The 26,103-nt window shown below is 43.7% G+C and overlaps 2 protein-coding genes and 1 long non-coding RNA gene across 4 annotated transcripts; all 3 read right to left on the bottom strand.

Annotated features, from left to right (window-relative positions):
- Nucleotides 1-6,584: 6,584 nt before the first annotated feature.
- Nucleotides 6,585-7,298, bottom strand: LOC135618255 (uncharacterized). Its single transcript, XR_010488954.1, has 2 exons — nucleotides 6,899-7,298; nucleotides 6,585-6,815 (listed from the first exon to the last, which is right to left on the bottom strand). It is a non-coding gene; the product is annotated as an uncharacterized LOC135618255 (long non-coding RNA).
- A 2,384-nt stretch (nucleotides 7,299-9,682) lies between these two features.
- Nucleotides 9,683-16,786, bottom strand: LOC135619806 (ABC transporter B family member 19). Its single transcript, XM_065122157.1, has 10 exons — nucleotides 16,372-16,786; nucleotides 16,225-16,279; nucleotides 15,869-16,044; nucleotides 15,580-15,780; nucleotides 14,234-14,493; nucleotides 13,779-14,095; nucleotides 13,468-13,691; nucleotides 12,096-12,921; nucleotides 11,763-12,004; nucleotides 9,683-11,142 (listed from the first exon to the last, which is right to left on the bottom strand). Exons 1-10 carry the CDS (start codon nucleotides 16,627-16,629, stop codon nucleotides 9,934-9,936), a joined length of 3,768 nt encoding a protein of 1,255 aa, XP_064978229.1. The 5' UTR covers nucleotides 16,630-16,786; the 3' UTR covers nucleotides 9,683-9,933.
- Nucleotides 16,787-22,877: 6,091 nt separating this feature from the next.
- Nucleotides 22,878-26,002, bottom strand: LOC103996387 (pentatricopeptide repeat-containing protein At1g74630). Of its 2 annotated transcripts, none has more exons than XM_009417311.3 (2): nucleotides 23,943-26,002; nucleotides 22,878-23,287 (listed from the first exon to the last, which is right to left on the bottom strand). In XM_009417311.3, exon 1 carries the CDS (start codon nucleotides 25,971-25,973, stop codon nucleotides 24,039-24,041), a length of 1,935 nt encoding a protein of 644 aa, XP_009415586.2. In that variant the 5' UTR covers nucleotides 25,974-26,002; the 3' UTR covers nucleotides 22,878-23,287; nucleotides 23,943-24,038. The 2 variants fall into 2 exon arrangements, with proteins under 2 accessions (XP_009415586.2, XP_018686004.2); XM_018830459.2 differs by having other exon boundaries at nucleotides 22,878-23,281.
- Between the last annotated feature and the right edge of the window lie 101 nt (nucleotides 26,003-26,103).

Here is a 26,103-nt window from a genome sequence, read left to right as displayed (position 1 = left end):
CAGTCTGTGGCCGAGGAGCTCGGCGCAAGCGGGCTGCGGCCGAGGGATGCGACTCAGGCGGGCAGGCCGCGCTGAGGGGGGCTCGGCAGTCCATGGCCGAGGAGCTCGGCGCAGGCGGGTTGCGGCCGAGGGATGCAACTCAGGTGAGCAAGCTGCCCTGAGGTTTGCTCGGTAGTCTGTGGCTGAGGAGCTCAGCGTAGGCGGGCTGCGGCAGAGGGATGCGACTCAGGCGGGCAGGCCGCGCTGAGGGGGGCTCGGCAGTCTATGGCCGAGCCGTGTAGATTAAGAAGATTTTAAGCCACGAGCCGAGAGGGGGTCAGGTAGATATTGGACTTTGGCTCGAAAAAGGCTGAGGCAGGGCTTGGATTTCTTTTCATGAGGACTACATGGGGTAGCCACCGCGGGTGCTTGACCTCTGTTATGGAGCCCACGGTCGGGGGTTGTCCCTTCTCCTTACGGTCGCCCAGGCCTCCGCGGCGATGTACCTGTTAGCAAGCCGCCCTGAGGTTTGCTCGGCAGTCTGTGGCTGAGGAGCTCAGCGTAGGCGGGCTGCGGCAGAGAGATGCGACTCAGGCGGACAGGCCGCGCTGAGGGGGGCTCGGCAGTCTATGGCCGAGCCGTGTAGATTAAGAAGATTTTAAGCCATGAGCCGAGAGGGGGTCAGGTAGATACTGGACTTTGGCTCGAAAAAGGCTGAGGCAGGGCTTGGATTTCTTTTCATGAGGACTACATGGGGTAGCCACCGCAGGTGCTTGACCTCTGTTATGGATCCCGCGGTCGGGGGTCGTCCCTTCTCCTCACGGTCGCCCAGGCCTCCGCGGTGATGTACCAGTTAGCACGCTGGAGCATCTCTGGCACCGTGGTGGGAGGTTGCTCCGCGAGGGACTAGAGAAATCTGGAAGGTCGCAGGCCTATCATGAACGCCTGCACTAATAGAGAGGGGTGAGTGTCCGGCAGGCCCCGGATTTACGTAGCAAAGCGATCCGCAAAATGGGAGAGGGGCTCGTCTTCCCTTTGTTTGAGTCCGAGGAGCAGTAACGCGGAAGGCTTCGGCCGTGCATAGGCCGCAAAGTGGAGCTCGAAGTCCCTGACGAGCTAGTCGAAGGAAGCAATCGTTCCGGTCTTTAAGGCGTCGTACCACGCGTGGGCCGATCCCCTCAGTGTGGTAGGGAACGCTCTGCACATAAATGCTAGTCATAGGTGCCCAGCAAGCCAATCACGTGAGTGATGGCACGTGTGACTTGATATAGAATCTTTTTGCTTATTATATTTTGGCGTATATCACTTTATAACTATTACATAAATGCATACATATATTGTGATGTCCTTGGATTTGTGCAATGTGAATCGGATTGTGATGAGATCACAATAATGAGATCGATTCACCTTTAAACACATATACTAAATAATCCCAGTCATAGGTTACTCGAGAGGGACATCGTGATAACCGGACAGACTTGTGTGCTGTATACCCGTCCATATGATGGATGCAGCTGGTCTCATAGCTGCTCGTGTAGGGACACTAGGGATACAGTATAGGTGCTCATTGGAGAATGAGTTCACTGATTGATCCATTTATGGAATGCTGGATGGTTGATGATGCCTTATTGTCAGACAGCGATTCCGTAGTCCTAGTGGTGTATCTAGTCCTTAGACTTGAGACACCAAGGATGTCCTGTATGAGTGCTCCACTCTTTGATACCAGACTTATAGGTTTGGTTGTCCTAGATCTAGTACAGCTAGTCATTGGGAGTGGTAGTCGACCTTACAAGGGCTATTGAGTGTCGATAGAGGATCATCCACTCTCGGCGTCATGAGAGGAATATCCCATGTGTTCTTGCTCAGACAAATCCCTGGCCAGTGTCATTCGGGTTGAGTGAGAAAGAGTTCTCCGGGAGAATCCGATTAGAGCGAGACTCGAGTAGAAACTGTATGGGTCTGACAACACCATGCTCGATATACGGTCTCTGGGATATTAGATGGATGAGGGATTATAAGTACATGGTAACTGAGGACAGACAGGTCCAATGGATTGGATTCCCCTGTATCGTCTGGGGACTACGGCGTAGTGGCCTAGTACGTCCGTAGTCGATGAGTCGAGTGAATTATTACAGAGATAATAATTCACTGAGTCAGAAGGAGTTCCGATAGGTATGACTCACGGCCAGCTCGATATTGGGACTAGAGGGTCACACACATATGGTAGGCATTGCGATGAGTAAAGGTTCGGATATGAGATATCCGACGGAGCCCTTGTCTTATTGGATGCAGATCCAATACCCACTAGGGGATGACCCATTAGGGTTTGACAGGGGACCTCTATAAATAGGAGGGATTGAGAGCCCCATAGGCTAGAGAGAGCTTTTGCTTGCCTTTCCTATTCTCCTCTCCCTCTTCACCTCAGAGCAGGCCTGGAGTTTTGAGGAGCGTCGTCGCAACCCTACTGTGTGGATCACCGCTAGAGAGGAGGACGCTTGACCTCCTTCACCCTCTCCTAAGGATCTGCAAGGAAACAGAGATATACGATCTCCCTAGGTAACACAACCTACTCTATACGCAGTTTTAAGTTTCGCGGATTTTGCACACCAATCTTCGCACGACGACAAACATCTCTTTGGGAATCGGGGATTTTGTTTTCTTGTTCTTCCGCTGCGCATGTGATGTCGCCCCCATGATTTCCCAACAATAAAGGCATCAGAGGTTCCGCATAGCGCCATTTGGGCACGAAAAGCAGTTGCATGGTCCGTCGGGTCGGAGGAGCCATCGTAAGCGTCCAAAGAGGGGAGCTGAAAATCCGGGGGGACTGTCTGATCCCATATCTCAGGCGTGAAGGGAGACCTTTGGTGTGCGTCCACCTCAAGCTCTCCCTTGGACCTGTGAACCTCGTTCTACACCTCGTCGAGTCGCTGGCTGACGAAGCGCAACTGGGCCCATAGGGAGTCCGTAGAGAGTGCCTCGGGTTCCGGGCGGCCGCTCGGGTTTGCCATCACTGGATCCCCGAGTGGGGTCGGTCGGACCCGAGGTGGAGTGGGGGGCTCCGGAAGTATTGTGTGGGCCCGAACGGGCGGTTCGTATTGCCGCAGTGGTTGGACTGTGGGTGGGTGCGCCAGATGAGGAACGAGCGGGATGATGGTTTGCACCATATCCATCAGAGCTCGGACTTGACGGGCAAGGTCCTGAAAGGCCTCAGGTGGCATGGGCGTCGAGTCGGTGGGGGCACCGTCGGGAGGCGACAAATCCGGGTCATTGAATATTTGCCAGTATCGTTCGGAGGTCGTGGCGGGGTGTTCGTCATGATGGCCTCCGTGCGAGGGATGGTCCCCCGAGGCTTCGGTCGGGAGCGACCTGTCAGCCGTGGGCTCGTCTGAGCCGCTCGGGTGATGACCCGACATTCCAGGGCCCTCCTTCTAGCGCCAATCTGTTAGTGTAAACAGATTTGAGCCGTGGCCTCGGGGCAGACGTGGCTCGGTCCGGGTCCGAATGACGGGGATCTCCCTGGGGCGTTCCTCGAGCCCGCCGAGGTGGTCGCGCTGAGGTTGTCTGATCGGGACGGGGTCGCCTTTTCCTCGGGCCAGGAACTCCTCGCCCGCGCGTCCAGCGGAGACTTTCGGCTTCGCTCCTGCATAAAGGTCGGGTCGGGAAGCTCGACCTGACCCCTCCGACGATCGAGTCAGAAGATAGTGGAGGGGATTTCGGAAGAAGAAGAGTTTTTTCTCATCTGCCCCGACCCCCATTGCTCGTTGAGAGTGCGAGGGTATTTATAGAGAAGCTTGCTGTTGTTTGATGTGCCCACTTGTAGGAGCAGAAGGTGGCGTTTGACATTAGTTTGGCGTGGCGTGAAGAGCTGAGCTTGAGCGGGTGTTAATGCGTCTCGGGCTGTGTTCTGGTCCGTTTGACCGGGTACCGTCGCGCCAACCGAGGTGTGAGACGCGGTTGACGTCAGCCGAGTCTTATCGTAATTACTATCCTCATCATATTTTAAAGCCATGCCTCAGACTCCCGTTACAACGACCGACGCATAGCTTCTTTCTGGGGGGGAATATGATGAGGATATTAATTACGATAAGACTCGGCTGACGTCAACCGCGCCTCACACCTCGATCGGCGTGACGGTACCCGGTCAAACGGACCAGAACACAGCCCGAGACGCATTAACACCTGCTCAGGCTCGGCTCTTCACGCCACGCCAAACCAATGTCAGACGCCACCTTCTGCTCCTACAAGCGGGCACATCAAACCACAGCAAGCTTCTCTATAAATACCATCGCACTCTTAACGAGCAATGAGGGCCGGGGCAGATGAGAAAAAACTCTTCTTCTTCCGAAATCCCCTCCACTATCTTCTGACTCGATCGTCGGAGGGGTCAGGTCGAGCTTCCCGACCCGACCTTTGTGCAGGAGCGAAGCCTTAGGTCTCCGCTGGACGCGCGGGCGAGGAGTTCCTGCCCGGAGGAAAAAGGCGACCCCGTCCCGATCGGACAACCTCAGCGCGACCACCTCGGCGGGCTCGAGGAATGCCCCATGGAGATCCCCGTCATTCGGACCCGGATCGAGCCGCGTCGGCCCCGAGGCCACGGCTCAAAGCTGTTTACACTAACAATTACTATGTGATAAGATTGAAGCAATACAAAGTTGTAGATCTCAGTGATCAGACCCTATTATTTTCTGATGTTTATCTTATTTCATTTCTCTTTCTAGCTGATATGATAAGATTCATTAGTAGATTCATATACTTGCTTGTTGGCTGGTAGGCCATGCATCAATAAGTTCTAAGATCTATCTATGCATTGTTCATAATGCTGCAATGACAAGTGACAAGAAGTAAACCTGTAGTACTCAAACTACTTCATGCCTGTGATGTCACATTGGGGCACTGCTCATCTTGTAGTGGGAAGCCATCACTGCCTTATCCCACTGCCAAGAAGGAAATAATATATATAATACACATTATAGTGTATGGTATGGGTTCAGTTTGGCTGAAGTGCTGAATAAGTGTGGCATAGGTTGGCATTAGTTTATGGGCAACACTGGAAGATAGCATAGAAAACATAGCAAATATGGAGAAATTACTTGTATTTTGTGTCTGCATAGACATCTCAGAACAAATCTACTGACAACTGAGAGTAGAAAACTTAGCCTTATAATTGGAGAACAAATCTGGTCATTCAATCAAAATGATGCTGTTGGTAGTGTTAGTATTCATTTAATTAATTCAGAGAATTGAATTGGTTTATAAAAGAAGATAATCTTTTGTTTTAATTTTTTTTATGATTCAGATGCAATAAATTAATGTCAGTTAATACATCGAGATCAATCATGATCCAAAGATAAATCTGAAGAATAAAATAACATGATGCACAGTAACACTACTGTTTGATCTTTGTCCATCATCTCTAACATCACTGGGCAGTGTCTGATTTCAAGCTAAAATGGCATCAAGTGATCTCTCATGTACCTTTCAGTCCAAATCCTCCAGCTTGCAAGTTGGTCCATGGAAGGAGAAATCAAACTTAATGACCTAAAAAGAAAAAAAAAATAATTCAGCAGGTTGTAAAACAAAATCCCTTATGTTGCTCAAGTCCAGCTTCAGTAGTGTTAGTTTGGTGGTTGATGGTAAATCAAAATTTCAGAGATAACCTAATCTAACTCACACCAAATTTTATCGTAGAATCAATCAAGGCGACATGAATCTTGAGGATGTATAATTGTTGGAGAGATATTTGGAAAAATATCGTATTCTCGAGCTTTTCTTGCAAAGAAAGATCGAGCACCTATCGTTGCGATATCAAGTAAGCTATTGTTAATGTGGGGAGAAAGAAAAAAAGATTTCTCGTAGCAAGTGGAAGGGTCATATTTATAGTTTGAAAGTATGAATCGATTCTTTTTTATTCAAAGAATATTTTATATTATTATGTTATGATTAATAAATATTTTAAGATTTTTAGAGCTAATATCATTAAAGGATAAGAATTTATAATATCAAAAAGGAGAAATCGGGATTTGGTTCATATATAAATATCACATATATCCCTATATTTTGATGAAAAATAATAATATATGAGAAATATGTAATACTTCTATGTTCCTATCTAGGACGAATATAGAGTATTCCTCAGGATCTTCAGAGAGGGTAAATCTTTCATGATTTATACACGAGAGTATACAGAAATCGTATCCGAGTGAGATTAACTAAAAAAACTTATAACTGAGATTTTCTCAATGAAATCAATGGAAAGTTATTTAACTTTATATCGACTTTTGAATATATTTTTAATTATTAATATTTGGGTTTCTTTTTGGTTTCGAATTCTTTTCTCTCACATCACCAACTAACAACGATCTATCTAAGCATTAAATATATCATTCGGTGAAAGATATTGTCAGCAACATGTCAATTAGAGAAGAAAAAGCATACTTTAATCTCTAAAAAGATGATGAGACAACAAACATAGTATGAAAGACATTGTCAGCAATATGTGTATTAGAGAAGAAAAGCATACTTTAATCTCTAAAAAGATGGTGAGACAGCATAATAATTCATACTAGAAAACAAAATTGACTTCACTGGTGGACCGTAGAACAAGATCAACAACAACAATAGGGGTTCTCAGATTCACACCACCATACATATGAGCATTGAACCTTCCGATGCCAAGCAAATCACATATGAAGAAGGCGACGAACCACGGCGACCTCAGCATCGTTCATGCCGGACATGGCGAGTAAACGTGCGAGCCTTTCGCTTAAGCCATCCACTTGTTGGTGCAATCTCCTGATGTAGCTGCACGAGTCCTGTAAGACCTCATCTGCCGACATCTATGGCGACATTAACAGACGTTAGCTATCAGTTAGAGCAGCAGTGCACTTAACATATGGAAAAAGGTACAAAAGAATAGCACTTTAGATGACTCCGTGATACCCTTTTGCTGCTGCGAGTGCGGTGGTGGTCGGGGAGCAAAGCTTGCAGCTTGGACATGAGTTCCATGATGTGGTCGTCGGTGATCCCCGGAGAGCCCGACTGCGTTGAGCGAGATCGCCTGTTTGGCATCTTGTTTGCCGTGGAAGTGGCTTGGTTTTGGATTGCTTCGGACCCAAAACCTGATTAGGAGAAGAGACAAGTGCAAGTGATGGAGAACTGTATGATGGTATTGAGAGAGAGAGAGAAAGAGAGACAGAGAGAGATGAGGAGGGAGACAAACGCAATTGCAGCAAGAGATGAGCTTTTGTCGAGTTTAAATAGTTCTTTTGGATGGAGAAAGAGAGAGAGAGAGAGAGAAAGAGAGAGAGAAGGGATTGAAACTAAGGATGTTTCCTAATATTGGGGTGACAAAGGGAGGTGAAATTTAATGTGCATGACTCATAATGTTTATTAAATAATGAGTTGTTGGGACCATATCATGTTTGACTTTTGTCACTTCCTGTGGGCTGCAATCTTAGGTAACAAAAGTTTTATATATATGAGGTGAAATATGAGTATAAAACTTTATTGAAAATATGAGTCTAAAAAATAATGGTATCCTATTCGTACATCTCTCCTATTATTTCTACCATGCAACTTCAATGTAAAATAAGTTAAAGAGGGAACCATTAAGATAATTAGGATATTTTTATGTTTAGAAGGAAATATTATGGTTGTCATTTGAATTAATCATAATTTCTTTTCCTGTAATATTCTTTATATTCTATTTATTCGGAATGGCAAAGACTGCCCACTACAGTATATGGAGGCGGCGGAAATTACATTTTCAACTCCACTTTCAGCTACGTGCCTACTTAAAGGGCGTGATAGTGGTTCCAGCATGGGGGCCACACGATTGCCGAAGTTACACCCAATCATAAAGCAGGTGAGAGGCGGGCAAATCAAAGCCGGGTGGAATGTGTTCGAGATCTCATTGCTGTTCCGACGTCCCGGTATTGAGCGGTCAAACGACAGCTTTGCCACCGCCCGCGTAAAAGAAGCGGCTTGTACGCACGTTGCTGCACCGACTGCATCCCCTGATATATATATATATATATATATATATATATATATATATATATATATATATATATATATATATACTTAAAAAAATTCCTAACTTTGATAATTTATCAAGTAGCATCTCAACTTAAAAAAAATTATTTATATCATCTTTTTTTTTTATCAAAATAATCATTCTACTTTTGTCGACTACCACATTCCACCTAACCCTTGGCCACACTTTACAAATAACCCTCCTCCACCCCAATAGTTCATCCTTATCGTTCGTCACCCATAGGTCACCTTTATCATCGATTGTGAGTGAGGAAGAAGATGAGGTGAGTCGTGTGCTTTGACTGTTACTTGTAAGCCTCATTCGAAGAGTGGCTCGTGCACCTACGCCATTAGTTGCCAGGAGACAATAAAGGTACAAGCCTTGCACCTTTGTCATCGCTTGTAGGCTCTCTCGTGTTGTTGATCGTGAATAATAAAAGATGGGACGAGCCATGGTCCCTAGTCATCAATTAAGGGGGAGGGGGGTGGGGAAGTTTATCGTCCCTCGCAAGCCCCTTTTCACAATCAACTATAGCGAGGAATGAAGAGGCAATTCTTGGGGTCTATGGAGGTAGGGGTAATGTAAGGAGATGAGGGTGGCTATGCAGAGCGAATGTGACGATGATGGGTTTAACGTAACTAGGGATAAAATGATTTTTTTTTACGTGGCCAAAACACTCTCTGAGAATTTTTAAAAATTAAAATGCTTTATGAGAATTGATCAAAGAAAGATCTTTTTAGAAAATTCATCATACATATATATATATATATATATATATATATATATATATATATATATATATATATATATAAGCTAATTGTTTAAAAATTATTTTCTTGGGCTTTTTGCGGGAAGTGTCTTCATTTTTAGAATTCTTAAATATAATTTTTTATCTAATAATTGAACTACCCTTAACCACCTTCCCATTTTTTCTCCTTTTTATTTTTGCTATGAACTGGTCAATAGAGCGAACCAATCCAATTATAATATTTTTACATTATGTTACAGTATCTTTTTTATTATCGTTAAAAACACTGTAAACATAGTGTTTTTACATAAACTATATATACTCTAACACAATGTATAAACTGTGTAACAATATGATATAGTTATCATCATACAGTGTTTCAACAATATCTAAAATATACTATGTTACAATATTTTTTTGGTATTACTAATAATATTATAACACAGTGTAAAAATATTGTAACTAAACCGCGGACAGATCCATACAAAATAAAAATAAAATAGGGGGAAAATGGATATGATTGACTATCAAATCAAGAGTATTTCAGGTATTTAAGTAAAAAACATATTATTTTACATTTTTTTCCTAAAAATTCATCCTATATATATATATATATATATATATATATATATATATATATATATATATATAGTCTTCTAGCTGATGATGACCATTGAAGCATACAGAGTCCATCTCCTGAGCTGAGTCTTCAGGCGTTGGAAAGCCAGTCTGCTTTCTTCCGGTTACGATCTTGTCAGATAACGACAAGATGCTATGAGGTATGATTGTTCCAACGGCAACGACAAAGTGAGGTATGATAGAAATCAAAGTGGCGTCACAAGTGATGTACGATAGAATCCACAGTGACGGCGACCAAAATCCTATGAGATTTTGTGATCTTCCATGTCGGAATCGTGGGGTAGTTTGAAGGTTGAAAAGTCCCTGTTAAAGATCTGATCGAATCACTTGATGATGATGCTTAAAGGTACTGATATCATCATCCCTACACTACAATTCCAACCTCAAAAAGATTACTTTTGGTCCGTACACATATTACCATAACGACATACCCAACGCATTTCCCCTCTCCTCGTGGAGATGGAACGTTGCCAACGTCCATTTAGATACTGCATGCATCCACCGTTTCCTGAGCTCAAAACCATGGCGGCCGTCAAACGTGGTAGTGTTGCAGCTGCAACAGCCGCGAGTAGGCGCCGTCGGGCCGGGCGACGAGGTCGGAGTGGCTCCCTTGTTCCGCCACGCGGCCGTCCTGCACCACCCCGATGCAGTCCACCCCTCGGATGGTAGAGAGGCGGTGCGCCACCAGGACGGTGGTGCGGCCCTTCATCAGCCGCTCCAATGCCTCCTGCAGTACGCACTCGGACTCCGCGTCCAGCGCGCTGGTCGCCTCGTCCAGCAGCAGCAGCGCCGGGTCCTTGAGCACCGCCCGGGCGATGGCGATCCGCTGCTTCTGCCCGCCCGACAGCTGCACCCCCCTCTCGCCCACCGTCGTCTTGTACCCGTCCGGCAGCGCGCTCACGAAGCCGTGCACGTTGGCGGCTCGTGCCGCCTCGATCACCTCCTCCTCCGTCGCGCCGTCCTTCCCGTAGGCGATGTTCTCCATGATGCTCGCGGCGAACAGCACCGGCTCCTGCTGCACGAGACCAATCTTAAGCCGCAGCGACTTCAGGTTCAGCCGCTTGATGTCCTTGCCGTCGATCAAGACCTTCCCCGCCGTGGGATCGTAGAACCGCTCGATCAGAGCGATGACGGTGCTCTTCCCCGACCCACTGGCTCCGACGAGAGCCTGGCTTTGGCCTGCACGGATCCTCAGATTGAAGTCCTTGAAGATGGTGACGTCCGGCCGAGACGGGTAGGCGAATTCTACGTGCCTCAGCTCGATCTCGCCGCGAACGGAGTCGACGGGCTCAGCCTCTGGGTCATCAGGATCGATCCGCGTGCCCCGGTTGAGGATGGCGAAGACGGAGCGGATGGACTCCCCGCCGCGGACAATTTCAGGGGCGAGGCTGACCGTCTCGGCGACGGAATTGGCGGTGACGACGAGGACGACGAACACCTTGATGACCTTGGAGAAGGTGGAGGCACCGGTGCGGACGAGGTGGGCACCGTACCAGAGGATGAGAGCCTCGGAGGCGTAGAGGGACAGCTGGGAGAGGCCGTAGAGGATGCCCGACGTCTGGCTCCGCCGGAGGCTGCGCCGCTGGGGAACGCGCAGCTCGCTGCAAAACAGCGACAGGATCTTGCTCTGCGCGTTGAAGGCCGCCACGGTGCGGATGTTGCTCACCCCCTCCCCCGCGATCATGCTGGTCTTGGCATGGGCCTTCGCGGTGTCCCCAGCGAAGCCCTTGAGGGACAGTTGCTGATGATGATGACACATCCATACGAACAAACAGTAAGCGCTCACACTACAGATGCCGCAATCAACTGAGTTAGACGAGATCTAACCAAGTACATAATAATGAATGCAAAGCAAGGAATCAAAAGGCAAAACGCAGGAGGCATCACGAGCACAAGAATCTCACCAAGCCCGCTTGTGTTCCTTTCGTGGCAGCTAAAAAAGGTACCGACTGCAGGCTCACATGTTTTTTACTTCAGCTTTCTACCGTGCTCAGACAAAACAATGGAAAGATGGCAGAGCTCTGATACCCGGTGGCAGCAAAGCTGCTGGGAATGCACAGAGACACCTCGAGAACCACATGTGGTGCAGGTTAAAGAACGGACTAGATGAATTCTGGGGACCTTCCTATGCATTCTCTCCAATTCATCAGATCATAGAGGGAGGACAGTATCTTGCAGGACTGATATGAGCTCACTCATTCTGCCAGGAAACCACATGTGTGCTACAGTATTTTATTGGACCCCTGATCTTTTCCTATGTTTTAATCACGATCTAAATCTGGTGCAAATCCTTGTAACGAAAGTGCATAGAGCTAAAGATTTGGATTTAAGCTAGATTGAGAATAAGAACAGTTTATTTACCTGGGCAAAGTTGGCGAGGACCAGAAGAGGGAAGGTGGCCAGAATGAGAAGAGCAACACGCCATTCGACGATGAAGCCAACAATGAAGGAGGTCAGAAGCGAGGTCATGTTCTGCAGGATGACAGAGATCCTCTCGGCAATCGCAGACTTCACGTCAGCTGCATCATTGGCTAAACGGGCAGCCACCAGGCTTGAATTGTTCTCCTCCTCATCGAACCATCCCACTTCATTCCTTAAGATGGCTACAAAATGTTTTCGAATTGGTAGATCAGTGTATTGGAACAAGCAAACGCAGAAGAGAGAAGGAATAGTACTGGGAGTGGTCTGTCATACCAGAAAGCATCATCCTTCTCACCCTGGTGGTGAGATTCTCCCCCATGATGCTGAAGAAGTAATGCTGAACCAAATAAGCAACAACTGCGTACAGCCCTGTGCCGATGTATACGAAGACATATTCCCTTGTCTTCCTCTCCATGGCATTTGGGTCCCTGTAGTAGAAAACCTCGATCATGTTGCTCATGACGATTGCAAATGTTGGACCTATGAACCCAGATAAGACCGATCCTATGGCACCCATGATGGTGTAAGGCCATTCAGGTGCATTTAGCTTCAAAAGCTTGAAGAAGTATCCACGAGGCGCAGGATACTTGAGGACATTGTCGGCATTGGACACCATCTCGATACGACCATCTGCTCCGGTGCTGTACTGATAGCTCAGGTTCCTTAAACTACCTGATCGAAGACTCAAGGATTTGGTGGAAAGTGAATGGCTCAGGCGGGAAGACCGGGATCTGCGCGTGGATGGACCACCGAAATCTCTGTTCCTTGCCATCTCCTGGAAACGTATCAGTGAGGCATAGGCTCCAGAGCTCCCTTTTGCCAGAAGTTCCTCGTGGGTTCCAGTCTCGACAACTTGCCCCTGCTGGATCACAGCAATCATGTCGACATTTCTGATGGTCGACAGTCGGTGTGCAACAACAACAGTGGTTCGTCCAACCATGAGACGATCTAGGGCTTCTTGAACGATGCTCTCTGATCCTGCATCCAGTGCACTGGTAGCTTCATCAAGGAGAAGGATCTTGGGATTCTTTAGCATGGCTCGGGCAATGGCAATACGTTGTTTCTGTCCACCAGATAGCTGTACACCCCGTTCTCCTACCTGGAACAGGCAAGCAGGGGAACATGAACAAACAATTTCTATTCAATCTGCAAAAGTCAAACAGCATAAAATGAAGAACTTGACCATTTCAATGAGAAATGATCAGCAAAATCACAAACAGAACTGATTGGCATTTTCATCTATTGGTTTCTGTAGTTTAAATGCCATCCAATAATCAATATGAAATCCATATAAATGTTTACATATTGTGGTCAATCTAGAATCATACTTAAATGTATCATCAAGGTTTGACAGTAAACGAAATTACTAAAGAAGCAAAATAGCATTATACAGAAAAGAATCAGGAAGTGCGACATTTTAATCTCTGTTACTTGCATAAAAGGGAATTAAGTGCAAAAGAAAAGAACTAGAGCATGAAGAGTAGCGAATAAATTGACATGGGTTGCAAGAGCTTTGATTAATAGAGTAGCCGATAAGATAAAAGAAAAAGATTAATAACCATTTGCTAAGGGGATAAAAGAAAAAGATTAATAACCATTTGCTAAGGGAAAAAAGAAGGCATTAGTTAGCCATAATGGCACTCACCTGGGTGTTGTAAGCATTTGGAAGCTGTGATATGAAACTATGAGCATTAGCAGCAGAGGCAGCAGCTTCAACTTCAGCAATTGTAGCATCGGGTTTTCCGTAGAGTATGTTCTCAAGTATGGTAGTAGCAAAAAGTGCTGGTTCTTGATTCACCAAACCAATTTGTTCTCTTAGCCATTTTAATTGCAATGTCTTTATGTCCACATTATCAAGCAGAATCAACCCTGTAGCAGCAATAGAAATAAAGGATCATCGCAAGGGAATGATAGACATGTCAACCACATTTCAAATAAAAATTTCTCATCAATTACCTTGGTTAGGATCATAAAACCTTTCTATTAAAGCCACAACAGTACTCTTTCCGGATCCACTACCTCCCACAACAGCAACTGTCTTCCCTGCTGGAATGAAAAGAGAGAAATCTCGGAAGATAATGACGTCGGGTCGTGACGGGTAGCTGAACGTTACATCCTTAAATTCTATGTTTCCATGGACCTCTGCCAAACACTTCCCATCAGATTGGTCCTGAACTATAGAGGGTTTTTGCCGGATAATCTCCAATAGCTTGTATCCAGCAGCCTTGCCTTTGCTAAAGGCCCCAAGATTTGAGAATGACTGACCTAAGCTCCTGCAGTTACAAGCGTATCCAATTATTGTGATATGAATTTGGCCTAATGAAAGCAAACAAAACTCACATAGCTACTTCAGGATCTAATGGTTTATCGGACACAGAAACAAGGAAAAAAAACACAGGTTAGAAACTCACATGCCACCAACAATAGCAGAAAATATGGCTGTGAAAGCCTTCCCACCATCAGTTTGTCCGTTCCTTATGAAAACACCAGCATACCAAAATACCAAAGCCCATGACATGCAAGCAATGCCATATGTGCAGCCAATACCGAGACCTTTTGCCATTCCTGCCTTATATCCAAGTTTCAGTGTGTTTTGAATTGCTTCAGAATAGGAATTGAGCGCCTTACTCTCTCCAACAAAAGAATATACCGTCCGAACTTGTGCAATTGCCTACAAAAGAGTATAAAGGAGGAGAACAATCATATACGCATCAATCTTTTCCAAAGTTCTAAACTGCTCTGGCATGAAACAACAGTAAACTTACTGTCCAAAACCTAAAATTGTGTAAGAAAATCAATTGTCAAACCCTCCTCATAGTCAAATTACTGGATTAAGCAATCCAAATACATGTAAAAATGGTGAAGCCCATTCTTTGAGTTGTTAGCTCACTAGAAGTCAACTAACATGATTTATGTATGATAGATAGATTACTTCCATTGATGGACTCTGTAAAAAGTAAACTACAACAGTCCCATACGATAAGCAATTGGTTGTCATTCAATAACGTCGAAGTTTTATCCAAAATAATTTCAGCTAACCTTCTCAATTGTCTCTTCATCAAGTGATGGTAAACAAGTTTTACTATCAAAGTGCCGTTCAGGTTTTTTATTACCTTCCCATCCATCCAAAATAAAGTTATGGAAAATTATCAGATGGAGATCCCAAACCAGAAGCCACACAGATTAGATTGATGTACACGCAATCCATATCAGGGTAATCCAGTCTACTCGAACCAGAAAAAATCCAACACATAATTGAAAGGCATAGACAGCAACGCACTCATCATAGAACTCAATTGAAGGCCCACATAAACCAGGTCAAACATAGGGGGATGATGACCATCAATCAACAAAAGAAGGCATATGGTCTTCGCACGGAAAAGAGTTCCAAGGGGACCATGCTTAGACCAGGCATCTCGTCGAACAAGATGAGGAGTGGTCACACTATAATGGCCTTCTAAACATCAACACAAAGATAACCCAGTTCAACCTCGTTCACTACCTCTTTAATTTCCGGTGTCTTCCTCTGCTACGGACAACCAACACCGCTGCTAAAAGGCCTCGATCGGGAAGCGCCCTGTTTGCAAGAGGGGCCACCACAACAGCGGTCCCCTGCTCCTCCACCCACCAACTAAGACACCGCCCGCATTTACTACCCATCGACCGTTCCCCTGAACCCCCACCACCCCCCGCATGCACACACCTCAAGCATGTTGAGATCAAGGACTACGACCATGGTGGCGGTTGAATGATTCACCTGTTCGGCCACGATGCCGGCGTTGGCATACGACTCGCGGCTCTTGGAGGTGAGGCCGGTGAGAGTGTAGGCGTAGAGGCCTCCGGCGAAGGCGATCCCGGGAATGACGGCCACGCTGAGGAGGGCTAGCCTCCACGCCGAGACGAACCCAACCACCAGCCCGGCCAAGAACGTCGACAGGTAGTGAATGAAGTTACCGACCTGCGTACATGGAAGCAAAGATAGTCAAGAAGAAATGGAGGGGGGAGGGGACGGAAGGAGAGAACGGGTGGTGGGGGGTGGGGGTTACCTTCTCGCTGATGGCGTCTTGGACGAGGAGGGTGTCAGTGGAGACGCTGAAGACGATGTCGCCGGTCCTCGCGTCGGTGTCGAAGAAGCCGACGTCCTGCCGCAGCACCGCTTCTAGGTACTTCCGCCGGAGAGCGCTCGCCTGCCGCTCGCCGGTGTACATCCAGCACGCGATCTCTGCGAACGAGGCGACAAGGGGTCAGACGAGAAGCACACCGAGGGTGAACGGATCCAACGGAGACCGCCATCGGGCGGTTCCCTCGCGAGCTCGAAGAAGATATTTAAGTTCATCGGCAGGTGCACCAGTTCAAAAAAAGTAATCTTTGTGGCGGAAGAGGAAGATGCATTCTCACTCACCTGCGTAAGAGGACAGGCAAACTACCAACCCGAGGTAGACGAAGTAGAGAGCGTACTGAGAAGAAGATGAAGACGAACGTCGGTAAACAAGGGGACGAACAGGTGAGATCTTGTCAAATGAGGTGGGGGGAGAGGCGGTGAGCCGACCTTGGAAACCTCATGGGTCATGACCATGAGGTGGTGCTGGTTCTTGCCAAAGCCGTTGACGAGGTCGCCGAAGAGGAGGAAGAAGACGGGCATGGCGGAGCCGTGGACAACCGCCCCGACGCTTCCCGCCGCCATCAGCAGGCAGTCCCACCTGTCCGCGAAGGAGAACAGCTCGTGGAACGCCGCGCTCTGCTCCTGCCTCTTCTTCTCGCTCCCGTCAACCCCCGCCGCCGCCTTCCCGTCCGCCACATCCGCCATTGTCGTACCCTACCCCGACCCTTCTCTCTCAGATCCGCGCCGAGCCGAGCTCTACGCGGTGACAGCTCGGAGCGACGCTGCGAGGCACGGGATCTCCGCCATTAGAGCTCGGAAGAAGAGCGTGAGCTTTGCTTCACTTTGCTTGAGATAAAAAGAGAGCGAGAGAGAAAAGAGGGGGAGACATAGGAGAACCGGAGATCCAGTCACACACGGTGAGCGTAAGAATGGCTAAAACAGAAGTGCTTCTTCTGTTGTTTTGTTTTTTATATGGGAACTTGCGGTAAGTGTACTGGATTCCAAGCATAAATCAAGACCGTCGATGTTAAACCATCCGTAGGCCGGTACATTAATCTGGACCGTCAGAATCGAAGTGGACGGTATGATTCGGGAATCAGGCAGGCACCGGAGGGCAGTTCGAATCCGGTCGCGGAGGGCACGGGAGTCGAAATTACGGAATCGGGCATGCAGGGGAACCGATTCCGAGAATAGAAAACGGGAAACGGGAAATTTTTGGGACGTATGCAATACACCAACTCGGTACACCAACCCAATCAAATCACGAGCGGTCCTTGGAGTACGCCCGACCCTGTACACCCACGAATCCTGATCGGGTGGGCTCCACCGTTCCATGGCGACGGGGGAAAACGTGTGGGTGGGCGTACGGTCGGGTCGTAGGCCTTGCTTGTCGGCTCCGCCACGACGAGCGATGCCCCGATCGAGGCGGCCATCGCAAGGAGTCGTGGGACCCGCGTGAATGAGCGGCACGATCTACAGTAGCATCGACTCGAACGGCCGAGATGAAGTGAGAACCGTGGACCCAAGCGGGCCCCACATCAGGAGCCGCGGCAGAGCGAGGAAGACTGACATCAAATAACGTGGGAAACCCTAACGTGGCATTTAATATTCGTGCCGTTATGAATTCCACTAATTTGGAATAATCGAATTTATTTTATTATTGAGAGCGTAAAATTGATGTATATTCTATTTATTATTATATTAAAATACTAATAATGATAGTGACTCATTTTCTAGTAATATTTATCTTGACATGCTGAAATTGGATTTATGAGTTCATCCATCTTTTAATAATGTTAGTTCATTTCCTTTATACATTTAAATAAATATATATATATATATATATATATATATATTCATTATCTATTTTTTTTACATTGATTAGGGTTTTCAATGTCACTGATATTGTTTGATCTTCCTTAGATCATTAATATGCTTTACAATATTAATAAATACTAATTTATGGCTGCTAAACATTTACAGTATATACATGTATAAGTTTTACTTATTAATTAATATTATTTAGTATTGAGAGAAAACAATCCAAACATAAATCCTTTTTTTTTTTTTGGTAGCTTTTCTTAATAGCATTCCTAAAACTCATCCCATGCATTACTTGGCCCTACAACTAGAATTGATGATGATTTGAAGCTTATTAATGGGAATTGAACTTTGGATATTTAATATTAGGATTGAGGAGGGGTCTAAAAACACACATGATGGGATGTGTAGTAGTGAGTGATGGTGATAGATAGACAAGTAGACACTGTACTTGAAGGACATCAATCAACATCAATATGCACATTGCAATGATTTAACTTAAAGTTTTGGTAGCATGATTCTTATTGATAAATTTGGCATCTGATATTGACATGCACCAAATTAAATGAAATGTCCTGACCAAGATCATGAGATGACAACAGCTAGTCATGACATGATCCACTAACAAGCATTAAATAGATAAAGAGATGAACCTTAAGGTCTAAAGAAGTGGTTTGGTGAATGATTAGACTTTGTGGAGGGGAAGGTTGCATGAATAGTTAAAGTTGATTGGGCATTGCAAGGCTGGCTATGTCCATGCAATGGCCAAGTGTTTGATTACTTAGAGGATTAATCACTAGAAAGGTCAAATGTGAATCTCTAGGCACACTCAAAAGTACTCTATCTAAAGAAGGCTAATCTAATTGGATTCTTAATTATGCATGGGAGTGTTTTGTGGAGGGCAGAACAAAGATGAGCACCTAATGCCATCAAGTTTTGTTTGCTTACTTAGAACACCTACTCCATCATCTCTTTGATGTCTTGAGTTAGAAATCTATGACTTCTAAAGGAGTCACTGAATCAAACAAGTTCAAGACTTTTAACTGATCTTTAAAAATCATCAATTTATATGTTGATTTTATTTGAAGGTGTTAGCATTTTATGTTCACCATTGCATTTTATTGTGATAAGATGTTAGTCAATTGGAACTAATGTTACATTTGTAAACTTCATGAAAATATCATAGCAAAAGTCATCAGTTTTTGTTGTCATGTTTTGTAGCTAATCACTAAAAAATATAAATTCTAAATAGTTTTTTTATCTCCATTTCAACTTTGTAGGTGACTTATCTTTCTTTGAAAACTTTGTCCTGATATTACATAAACAAAAAATTTATGTTATGAGGTGCAATTATGATGATGGATGTGTAGAATTACTAGAAATATATGAAAAAATATTTTTATTTATGAATAACTGAATATAGCCTTAATTATAAATAAAAAAAGATAGAAATTACTTAAGATATTATCGTTGAAATAATTAATATTAGTGACATGATGAGAGACAAAAGAAACCTAACAAACTTAATTATAAACTATAAATAAAAATCTATGAGCTCTTAATTTAACAATATACTTTTTACGAAACTCAAATAACAATAAAAAAATTAGTATAACCTATCTCGGATACTTAGGATTATCGAATTTATTATTGTTGTAATGTCCTACTTGTGATCTAAAATAACATTCTAATTTTATATGTACAAATAAAAAAATATATATATAATCATTCTTGGATTCACATCTCAGAGCCAGAATCCTAAACCAAGAATTGGCAAGGACAAGGAGTGTCCCCAAAAACACATACATGGCATCCAAACCCAAACCATTAGCTCTTAGTTAGACTATAGATTAGATCATTCAAATATTTCATGGTGGTTGGCCTCTCCGGCCTCCACCATGATGCTCTCTTCCCACCTCCCTAACACAAGAAATGAAGTGACAACCTAAAGTACAATTGTCTTGTTCATGTTCTCACAACCACTTTCCATGTTTAGAGATTGGATGAACAATACACCAACCTTCGTTTGTGTTGAATTGTACCATCTTTGTTGCAATCATACATGACATGTGAAAAGATAAGATTATGTTCAATTTATTGGTGCTATGTGATTGTATGTTCTCTTTGCCTAATCCTTCCGAGCAAATGGTAGTGTTGTGGAAATATAGAAGAAAGAGCTGTTTTTTACTCAATTGCATGTAAATTTGTGTATCTACTGACTACAATATATAATTTATATATAGAAAGAGAAATAAATGGGGCAATCAAATACTCCTTTGAATGGCTTAATGCAATTACAATGTGAAGCTTTGCTAAAAGATTTTAGGGTTACTAGTATTATCATGTCCTCTAATCCTTTCTTACTCTCTCTTGCACCCTTTGGTCACTCTCAAGAGCATGCTTAACACCTTAAAAGGCATAAGCTAACTACTATATATATATATATATATATATGCATGCACATGGTAGGGACCTTATGATCTAATAACATGATCTTTTGGCTTGAAGTGGTGCTTGATCAAGGGATCTTTACCTATACATGGTTTGCAAAAGTGATCTAACCCACATCTAATATTGCTAAAAAAGAAAGAGTATGATTCATGCTTGGACCTAGTAAACATCCTAAGCTCTAATTGACAGACATAAGACATGATTGATCCCACTTTCTTATAGTGATACAACTCCACTTCACTTGTGTTATAAGACAATAATATTGGTAAAAAGGGAAGAGAATGCTTCAAATTCTTGGGGCCTGAGAGCATCTCAAAGTCTTTCGCAAGATGACAAGGGCATAAGTCTCAGTGTGAGTATCAACAACAGACCAATCCTAGTTTCTTATGGTGATGTAACTCATATCTAATGGTGTTGATAAGATAGACCAATTATATATATTACTCAAATAAGAATGAATATGCTTAATGAAGGTTAGTGGACAAAAGGGTTTTATAACATTCCTTATGATCATACATAAGACCTCCTTGTTGACTCTTCCACCTTTATCTAAATTACTTTTTTTTTTTTTTTTATCTATGTTTGATTATTGGTGGACATGCTCTTAATTGACTAATAAATTTGTAAAATAATATTAGGATGATGATTCAAACCCTTGACTGCTCATAAGTAAATCAAGCATTGAATTAGTTGATTACATATAGGATGTAGATTTAAACGTTAGTCGAATATACCAAATTAGATATGAATTTGAGTAGCCGATAAATTTTTAGGATGATAAAGGAAAAACTAGTTGCATAGAATTTTCATTCAAGAGTATAAGACATGATTTGATTCTCGATTTTATTATTATTATTATTATTATTATTATTATTATTATTATTGTAAATGATAAGTGATAAAAGTAAGTTTTGATCGCATGATCTTGATTTAACATCTTTATTAGTTAAACTAGATAAAAATTTTAAAATTTTATAAAATAAAAATGTAAACATTTAACTTATGATAAGTGAGTCGGATACATACACAAGTAAAAATTTATAAAATAAAATTTTAAATCATAACTTAAGATAGATTTCGATACGAACAAAAGATTGATAGTCGATATGAAATACTCGACCAACTCGATTGATCTCGATTCATCTTACGCTATGAGTCATTTAGTCCATCTGATATGCATTTGACTTAATACGAGAGTTGACCTACATTAAAAATCAATATCAAATAAGATTTTTTTATATAGTTTCTCTAATATTCTCAAATAGATTTAAATGGACGTGAAAGTGAGAATGTTCCAATCTTAATAATTATTAATTTTTTTAATCCTTATTATTAAAAAAAAAATTATTTTGAATATTTTATGTTCGATCGATGCTGGTAGGAGGATTTTTTTTTTTTTGGTCTGATTAGCAATGATACTTGGAGGGTTAAATGCTTGAAGTACTTGTTGGCTGTCTGCTACACTATGTTGACTGGGAGAAACGTCAGGTGTCAACTGTGGATCCCTCGAGCCGTATCCAAAGCACTGTTCGGCTACGTACGACCCCACCTCACGTGATGCCATCTCATCTTTTCGCACGCGACGAAACGTACGACCCGACCTCAATCGAGTCGGATTGATGGAAACCTCTTAAGGATTTGCTCCGTCGCTATCAATCAATTTATGTGAGGTGTTGTCCATGCACTCAGCTAAGACTTCTATTTTAATTACAAGGATAACAATTAACAAATCAATTTCTTTCTTTTTTCAATGTTATCATTCGCACAATAGAACAATAGAATGGAAAAATCAATGATTGATAAGACTTATTTCAAAGAATATTAGTCTATGATATCAATTGATTTTTACACTAGGACAAAATTAATTAATTATATATATTATATATAACACTGAGATCTATAGTTAAAAGAGGTAAGATAATTAAAATTAATGATATAAAAAAATAAAAAATATAAATAAAGATTTAAGTACTCATCTAAAATGACTAAAAAAAATGCATATATCGATGTCAAATAATTAAGGCTCTATGATTTTGTTATTATCATTGTTATTTTTGTGCATATATATAATAGAAAATAACATTTGGTTAAGAGGTGGAACCCTAATGTGCATGTATAACCATGTCAATGCCAGAGCCCAGTGCAGGTCAGTCCTTGGAATTTACCTCTCACTAGATCAGATCCAAACTGTTGTTTCTGAGTCACTGCTGGTTGTCTTCTCTTGTTTGGTATCCCAAGGAAGGAAGTGGAGTCTGAGGAAGAGACCAAGCAAGTCAAGCATGGATGCAGAACAATGGAGTGGGACATCACAAGCTTTGCTGCTTCCTATCTTTGCAGGATCATAACTGTAGCAGTATAGCATACACAATTGTGGGACAATTGAGATTTCACCAAGTAACCATGCTTCACATGTGGCCTTCCATCAGTTCATATACACAGCAAGAAGCTAACAATGGGCCACAACAATTAAGGGGGAGTAGCAGGGAAGCAGAAGAAATTAGGGCACCTAATTGACAACAGCAACAATAACAATCCAATTATTTCTGAGACATGATTCCTATACTAGGTTACAACTTATGAACAATCCAATACAATTATACTTGGAGCAGATAAAAATAGCACATGGTAGATTTAAAGACAGCCAAGAATGTAATTACAATGTGAAATCAACAGACAACAAATACTAGTAAGAAGACTTCTTTAAGTTGAGTTGCAAGCAGAATGACTTATGAGGATCTGATAACAGACCTGTGTAATTCATTGACTTAACATCATCCGAAATTTCCACAATATTATTTCGTCAGAATAGTTAAATACAACTAACAAAGTTATCAGTACACAATTCTAGAGTTCATATTAAACTTGTGGAGATTGGTAAGGACCTTTTATCTGACCCATCTATGTGATAACAGCTAGGAAGCACCCCATAGTTCCTGTCTCTTCTTCGACTATTAAGCTTTATATTGCATATGCTACAAGAACCATTGTCAATGCCCACATGCACAAAACTGAAATGGTAATCAACTTAGATTTCAATATCATCCTCTTCTTCGTTATCCTGCAGCCATCCTCATTATCGGTCTCCCTGTAACTGAACAAGTAATTAGCCATATGTGGCTCACAGCAATCAAGAAGCAAAGTACTTAAATAAGCTGGAAGAAGAAATGGATAAGAGCATATGCAACTATTTTCTGCATAAAAAATGTGATATTTAACAGAGAAGTGAAATCTTATAAAGATAAGTTGAACCTACATCAATTTTGATCTTATAAAGATGGCCATGCTTGGTAAACCTGAATTTGAACCTCCGTTAACAGAAACGTGCAAACAAATATCAAGCCTTTACATTTGTGCTAAAATTACTGAAAAATTCACCTGAACTATTCAGTTCAGATAAACTCAAAATATAACGTAAGGCTCACCCTGTCCAATTTATGAGATTTATCAGCATAAGACCCTAATTATTTTTCAGCCAAGCATAACTTGTGCAGCTGATCATCTTTCTTTTTCTACACTTATTATTTTCTTCAAATTTATGTTATCAAATTCTAAATTTTTTTTACAACCTCTTATGACCGGGCAGAGAATTTCGTGCAATGGAATTTCCTACAGCTAAATTATGTCAAAATATTGACTAAAGTTTCAGTATATCTCAAAATTGATTACAGTATCCACAACAAAGTCAAAATCTTAACAATTTGATTATATTTCTATTGTGCATGATCAGTGATACATGGGAACAATACCTATTGCTTCCTTCCCACTGAAATGATTTTCTTCAAGAACAGAGTTAGGTTGCAGTTTGTTCTTGGAATGTTCTGGGGATGAAATGAAAGCTTCTGTCACCAGTAGTCCCTGCAAGAACAAAACCCCTCTCTGAAAGAATGAAACCGGCTACGATCCCTCACCACAATCTCTCTTTCGTAGACCTTTGATATCAGCTTCATCACCAAGTGGCAATCCCTACAAATTCTCAAATTCTTGACAATCATTATGACACTTCCCGTGCTCATCCTTGCCATCCCAAAAGCCACTGCAAGCTTCTCACTGTGTTGAGCAATGGCATCTTCCTTCTCTTCTTCCTCTATATCATGCAAAACACTTGTGATTTCTGGAATGTAACCTTCCTTCCTAAGTCTTGACAATATCTCCATCAGCTTCCCATAAGCCTCCTCTTTCACACTGCAACACTCATTATTTGCGACAAACATGTACAGAACCTTGTCAACTTCTATTGAGCTCCAACCTGGGCGTTTCCTAACACTCTCATCGTTCATGGATCTGCGTATATTGGCAACATCCTTCCACTTACCGGCAACTGCATAAATATTGGACAGTAGAACATAGTCACCAGAATCTCTAGGCTCGAGTTCTGAGAGTTTCTTCTTCACAAGCTCAGCTAAACCAACATTTCCGTGAATGCTGCAGGCCCCAAGCAATGTCCTCCAGATTATGGCATTAGGTTCTATAGGCATTCTCATCACAAAGTCATAGGCAGCATCCAGTAGCCCAGCTCGCCCATAGAGATCAACCATGCAACCATAGTGCTCAATCGAATGCTTGATTCCATATACATCCTCCATTCTATGGAAAAAATGGTACCCTTGTTCTACCAATCCTGAATGACTACACGCATAGAGGAGGGAGATGAATATAACTCCATCAGGTTTCAGTCCATGTTCCTCCATTTCATTGAAAAGCTTGATGGCCTTATCTCCATGGCCATGCATTGCGAGTGCTGCGATCATAGAAGTCCAAGACACAATGCCCTTCTTTCCCATCTCCCGATCAAAAACTTGGCATGCCATTTGGATGCGCCCGCACCTAGCATAGACATTCAAGAGAGCATTAGCCACGGCGGTGACGGTACTGAGCCCTGACTTCTTCATATGGCCGTGTAGAATCTTTCCAGTTTCAAAGGCCCCAGCTTGAGAACAAGCTGAGAGAACGCCGGTCGAGCTCACCTCGTTTGGCCGAAGCCCTTCTCTCAGCAACTGCCGAAAGAAGCCAAAAGCATCATCGAAATGCCCATGACTGGCGAACCCGATGATCATCGTGCTCCAGGAGACGGGATCTTTTTGAGGCATATCGCGAAACAATGTCCTCGCCGCTTCCAGCTCGCCAGCCCCGGTGTAACCCGCAAGCATGACGTTCCACGATGTCAGATTCCTCCAAGGCATCTGGTCGAACAGCCTCTCCGCGTTTGTCACGTCGTCGACCCGAAAATGAGCGGTGATGATGGCGTTCCAGGCGACGACGTTCGGTTGGGGGATATCGTCGAACGCCTTCCGAGCGGAAGCCACGCGGCCACACACCGCGTACATGCTGACAAGCGTGGTCCCAACGAAGAGATGGGCATCGAGGCCGTGACGGACGGAATGAGAATGAACCTGCCGACCGAGGACGAGGGACTTGGAGTTTGCGGCCGCCTTGAGAAGGAAGGCGAAGGTAAAGCTGTCGGGAGGGACGGAATGCCGGCACATCCGGGAGTAGAGGAGGAAGGCGTGGTGAGGAGGCTCGTCGGAGTCGGAGACGCCGCGGATGAGGGTGTTGTACATGAAGGGGTCGGGAGAAGGGACGACAGAGAAGAGGCGACGGGCATAGTCCAAAGCGTCGGGGAGGATGGCGGCGGAGAGGAGTAGGAGCTTTCCGGCGACGAGAGGGTCGGTGTCGAGGCCGGTCTTGGAGGCGAGGGCGTGGATTTGCTGGAGGTGGACGAGGGACCGGCAGCGACTCAGCGAGGAGAGAAGGCATTGGAGGTGGCGGCTGTCGCTCATCTGTTGTTTGCATATTTGCCAGTGCAGTGGCAGCCGCCTCACTGCGTTCCCTCTTTAAATATATGTCGGAGAAAAGAACGCATTTTTCTTTAAATAGGAAAAATAGGGATTCAGACTGCAATGAGAAGGA

Source organism: Musa acuminata, chromosome BXJ2-8 (assembly GCF_036884655.1).
Source record: "Musa acuminata AAA Group cultivar baxijiao chromosome BXJ2-8, Cavendish_Baxijiao_AAA, whole genome shotgun sequence".
In the NCBI taxonomy this organism is placed as follows: Eukaryota; Viridiplantae; Streptophyta; class Magnoliopsida; order Zingiberales; family Musaceae; genus Musa; species Musa acuminata.
The sequence above is the reverse complement of the archived record's forward strand: the minus strand, read 5'-3'. Positions and strand labels throughout refer to the sequence as shown.

Bases quoted from the DNA above. Each gene is read 5' to 3' on its own strand.
- LOC135619806 (XM_065122157.1), bottom strand. From the start codon at position 16,629: ATGGCGGATGTGGCGGACGGGAAGGCGGCGGCGGGGGTTGACGGGAGC. The intron at 15,781-15,868 runs GTAACCCCCACC...CCATGTACGCAG, and splicing joins AAGACGCCATCAGCGAGAAG to GTCGGTAACTTCATTCACTA. The intron at 14,096-14,233 runs GTGAGTTTCTAA...TTGTAACTGCAG, and splicing joins TCTGCTATTGTTGGTGGCAT to GAGCTTAGGTCAGTCATTCT.
- LOC103996387 (XM_009417311.3), bottom strand. From the start codon at position 25,973: ATGAGCGACAGCCGCCACCTCCAATGCCTTCTCTCCTCGCTGAGTCGC.